The 5,240-nt window shown below is 32.2% G+C and overlaps 1 protein-coding gene across 1 annotated transcript; it reads right to left on the bottom strand.

Moving 5' to 3' along the window:
* Positions 1 to 2,000: 2,000 nt before the first annotated feature.
* On the bottom strand, positions 2,001 to 4,299 carry LOC139876861 (FCS-Like Zinc finger 8-like). The gene is made up of 2 exons (XM_071864242.1): positions 3,248 to 4,299; positions 2,001 to 2,353 (listed from the first exon to the last, which is right to left on the bottom strand). The coding sequence occupies exons 1-2, from the start codon at positions 3,964 to 3,966 to the stop codon at positions 2,278 to 2,280; spliced, it is 795 nt and encodes a 264-aa protein (XP_071720343.1). The 5' UTR covers positions 3,967 to 4,299; the 3' UTR covers positions 2,001 to 2,277.
* Between the last annotated feature and the right edge of the window lie 941 nt (positions 4,300 to 5,240).

The following is a 5,240-nucleotide window of genomic DNA, read 5'->3' as shown; positions in this document are numbered from 1 at the left end:
CAATCGGGGGTAGCGGGGGAAGCAAATTTTTTTTTTCTTCATTTTTTTTGAAATTTTTTTTTCCCGGCATCAAGATCACACGAAAATATGAATATTTAGAAGAGACACTTCGTGATGAATGTTATTATTTAGGCGGGAAAACGATCGACAAAAATAATATTCAAGATAATATTCAAAAAAAAGGTTTATTCTGGCGGAGAAACCCTGACTCCGTGTGACTATGTCATCCATACCGCCCACCCCGCTAGGGCTAAGTAAGCCGTGTAAAGCACCTCCCCCTCAATACCCAACAGGAAGTTGTAGGCCGAGAATCGAACCTGCACCTATCTGTATTCAATAAGGCCCTCCTGTGGGCCCAGAGATCATAAGCGACGGGTACCACTGAAGATAATATTGTTCGTGAAGAATATGAACATTTTTTTTCTTCATGTTTTGTGAAGTAAAATTTAGCCCGATTTAGAGTTTAGGGTTTAGGGTTTGGTGTTTTGAGTTTATTCCATAAACACCAAACCCTAAACCCTAAACCCTAAACCCTAAACCCTAAACTCTAAACCGTCCGTGTTAAAAACTCAATCTAAATCCTAAATCTAAACCCTAAACCCTAAATTTCTAAACCCTATAAACCCTAATATCTAAACCCTAATATCTAAACCCCAATAGCTAAAACCTCAAAATACGTTCGAAAAATACGATAATTGTTATATATTGCTTCTTCGAGCGTTTTCCCGCCAAAATAAAAACATTTAACACAAAGTGTCTCTACTAAATGTTCATATTTTCATCTCATCTATAATGTTCATGAACAAAGTTTTTTTAAAAAACGAAAAAAAAAAGTTTTTGCTTTTCCCCGCTTCCCCCGAATGGTTACTTCTCTCTTGATCCTACCAATATATATATGTTAGATTGAATCATTGAAATGAAACGGATATATATATATATATATATATATATATATATATATATATATATATATATATATATATATATATACTCCCCCCGTCCCAGATTAATTGTCCCCAGACAAAAAACACACAGTTTTAGAAAATCCCACTAACTTTATTTCTCCACCAATGAAATATCTTCTCTCTCCAGATCCACCAATGAAATATCTCCTTTTCTTTCTATTTATGGAAGTAGACAATTAATTTGGGACATCCCAAAATAGAATACTGGACAATAATTTAGGGACGGAGGTAGTATTATATAGTGGTAGGATCAAGAGGGAAGTAACCATTCGGGGGGAAGCGGGGGGAAGCAAATTTTTTTTTTTTTTTCGTTTTTTGAAAAAACTTTGTTCACGAACATTATAGATGAGATGAAAATATGAACATTTAGTAGACACTTTGTGATCAATGTTTTTATTTTGGCGGGAAAACGCTCGAAAAAACAATATATATAACAATTATCGTGTTTTTCGAGCGTATTTTGAGGTTTTAGCTATTGGGGTTTAGATATTAGGGTTTAGATATTAGGGTTTAGATTTAGGATTTAGATTGAGTTTTTAACACGAACGGTTCCATAAACCCAAAACACCAAACCCTAAACCCTAAACCTTAAACTCTAAATCGGGCTAAATTTTACTTCACAAAACATGAAGAAAAAAAACCTTCATATTCTTCACGAACAATATTATCTTGAATGTTATTTTTATCGATCGTTTTCCCGCCTAAATAATAACATTCATCACGAAGTCTTCTAAATGTTCATATTTTCGTGTGATCTAGATGCCGAAAAAAAAAAATTTCAAAAAAAACAAAAAAAAAAAATTTTGCTTCCCCCGCTTTCTCCCGATTAATTACTTCCTGAATTGATCCTGCCCCTATATATATATATATATATATATATATATATATATATATATATATATATATATATATATATATATATATATATATATATATATATCCGTTCGATTCAATCTAACATATAACAAGATAGTTTAAGCTTATCCTTATTTATATTATTTTATTTTAAATACTTACAATATTTATTTATATCAAATCAATCATGAATCATCAAATCAAATCCAAAACAACATCATTACAAACTACCTTTCTTTTCCTTTTCCTTTTCCTTTTTCTACAAAATCATTACAGGGATAGTGGAATGGTAAACCAAAAATTGCTTTAAAGACAAAATACAGAAAACAACCAAATAGCTAACATTGCAATTCAACAAAAACAAAGCAAATCCCCATTTTATCCTCAATGATCAAACTTCTAGAAACTTCAACACTGAAAACAAGAAGGGGTAAATTGGTCACTTTAAAAATAGTTACTAGTAGTTCACCATCAATCCGTCCAATACCATTTCTTGACATCTGCATTCTTCGCTGCAAAAAGCCTTCTCACCCCTGTGTGACAATACCTCATTCAGTTCATCACTATTTGCAACATAATTTTTAAGAATTAATGTTTCAAACATTATATTAATAAATCCACTTAAAATTCCTAAATTATCCTTAAATGATAGTAGTACAAACTTCTCATTAAGATTTATTGAGGGTATCTTTAGTTAAAAAGATAAAATAATAGTGGCTATAAATAAAAAAGATAAGTGAACACCTCCTTAATTATTTTATTAAACCTTGGTAATCTTAATATAACAATAAATTTTTGAATTTTGATTTACAATTTCTTTTACCCTATTATATACGGATTACTATAAAGTACTAGTACGTGTTTAACATAATACATACACGAATATCTGTATTCTAGAAATACTTTGCAACTAGAATCAACACACAACATATAATTTCTTCTATATAAATTTATCATTCAATTAAATTGATCAAAAAATATGATATGAGGTCACACACACACACACACACACACACATATATATTCTTGTCTTGTAGAAATTTATTATTTATGTGTGATGCATAGAGGTCACACACACACACACACATATATATTCTTGTCTTGTAGAAATTTATTATTTATGTGTGATGCATAGAGGTCAAAGATCATCTAATTATGAGGCCACCCTAAGCTAAAGTAAACTAAAGTTTTCATTTTCTTATTTGAAGTATATATAAATATAAATAAATAAAATAACTATTATTTTTAAATACTCAATAAGTCACTTTTATCTCAAAGGCAAAAAAGACCAATAATTTGTTGTTATTCAATAAGTTCCAATATTATGCAAATTTCAAAATTTCAATCATATGAAATAAAATAAAATATATAATATATAAAATTAATGAAGTATTAGAAATAAAAATAATTTAGAAATCTGGACTAACCTGTAAATAAATATATCATTCCCTTCTTCGAGATTCTTGTTGCATGTATGACAAAAACTTAAAAAACCTTCACAAGTAGGTTCCGGGTTCAGGTTCGGGTGCGGGTGCGGGTGCGGGTGCGGGTGCGGGCCAGGCTTCTCTAATTCCGGTAACCCGATTACCTCACAACAACTTTCCACAACACAATTATCATAAATATGGGTCGTTTTCGGGTTCGGTCCACGAGAAATCACCCGGGTATACTCTTCGGAAAGCTCCATTTCCTTCAAAGACAAAGGACCCGAAAAATTTCGCGGCGACCCGTACCCGGTCGGAGTGGTCGCCGGTGTACCGGAAAATTGAGAACTTCGTGTTTTAATTCCATAATCTCCGGAGAATTCTGGGATTTGAATCTTGAGATTTGATGCAAACAAAACTTTACGACTAATTGTATTTGGTTTACAAATTGTTTCATTTGGTTGTTCTTCAATTAGTGCTAAAGCAATACCTTCATGATCAAATTTCTCTAATGGGTTTTCGATTTTTTTAAATAATTTGATGGGTTTGCTTCCATTTTTGTTGATCTCAAATGGGTTGTTAACAAAATTTTGTCTTGTGTCAAGGATTGAAGTGGGTGATGATTCTTGTTCTTGTAAGGTTTTAGGTGAAAATAAGCTATTAAAGAACCTTGGTGATGAGAGGTAAGATGAAACTGGTCGGGTCGGGTTATGATCCGTCATGATGGGTTTTGTTTGTTGATGATTTAAAAAAAAAATAAAGTTAGCAAATTCAGAAAAATGTAAGAAAGATTTCGGAAGCTTCCATTATTTTTGTGTTTCAAGAAAAACAAGAAGTGATTCGGATTAAAACCCAAGTGTTAGTAACAAAGTTGAGATTGGATTTTTTGTGGTTTAATCTACCCATTTGATGATGAATTTTGAGTGTTCGATTGATTAATGAAAAAAGTGCTGATGTGTTTGATTTAAGAGTGTACCATGTGTCTTGTTCTTTGGATATATCGCCACGATGAACATTTATATATATTTTTGTGTATGTCAGAGAGAAAAAATAGAAAGATTGTTTTAGATGAAAAATCAGTTTGGAGTTTGAGCCTTTTTAAAAGGAAAAAAAGAGTGCCAATGAGAGTCAGTTACTATTTTCAATTAATAAAACTTTCTTTTTTCTTTTTTAATTTTAAAGTGTATCAAAATCAAAAGACGTGAGACGGGTGGAGACAGTCGGGTTCTAAAAAGGTCGAGATGTTCGAGACGGGGTCGAAACGGGGGTCGAGACTGACGTTGACCAAAGTTGACTTTTAAATATATAAGTATATAAATGTATATATGTATACATATTTTAAAGCCAAAAACTTTAATTGACTAATTTGTACTCATAATAGCTATCATCGTTAATATAATACAAAAAAGAAAAACTAAAATACGACAAATTTGAACGATTTTACCAACTTTCTGGCTTTTTCGAATTTTGAGAGACCTTTAAGTGTTTTTTTTCAACTTTGACCCGAATTTTGACCGTTGACTGTCATATTAGACGTTTTTTTCGAGACGGGACGGACCAGTCACCAAACCGTCGCAACGGGCGTCGAGACGGCTTGAGACGGAGTGTTTTGCAACAGTGGTCAAAAGTATCCTATCACAATGTATGCATACATACTAGGAATGGCAAAATGACCCGTACCTAATGGGAAACCCGACACCCGTTATAATTGGGTTGGGTCTGACCCGAGTCCGCCGGATCATGGGCCGGGTATGGGGATGGTTTAATTCTGGGTTAGGGTTCGGGTATGGTTTTAGATACAAACTCGTTTACCCGACCCGTATACCCGACTCGCATACCTGGCCCGTTTTATGTAAAATTTTAGTATTAGTAGTATATTATTAATGTATGAAAGATATCTCTTATTTGTTTTGAAAACGAGTATAATTTTATTCAATATAATCATATACAACAAATTTTCGAGATGTGATATTATATATACTTTGTGTATTTGAGT

The sequence above is a fragment of the Rutidosis leptorrhynchoides genome, chromosome 11 (genome assembly GCF_046630445.1).
Source record: "Rutidosis leptorrhynchoides isolate AG116_Rl617_1_P2 chromosome 11, CSIRO_AGI_Rlap_v1, whole genome shotgun sequence".
NCBI classification, from domain to species: domain Eukaryota; kingdom Viridiplantae; phylum Streptophyta; class Magnoliopsida; order Asterales; family Asteraceae; genus Rutidosis; species Rutidosis leptorrhynchoides.
The sequence above is the reverse complement of the archived record's forward strand: the minus strand, read 5'-3'. Positions and strand labels throughout refer to the sequence as shown.

Bases quoted from the DNA above. Each gene is read 5' to 3' on its own strand.
- LOC139876861 (XM_071864242.1), bottom strand. From the start codon at position 3,966: ATGACGGATCATAACCCGACCCGACCAGTTTCATCTTACCTCTCATCA. The intron at 2,354-3,247 runs GTTAGTCCAGAT...ATTGTCACACAG, and splicing joins AATGATATATTTATTTACAG to GGGTGAGAAGGCTTTTTGCA.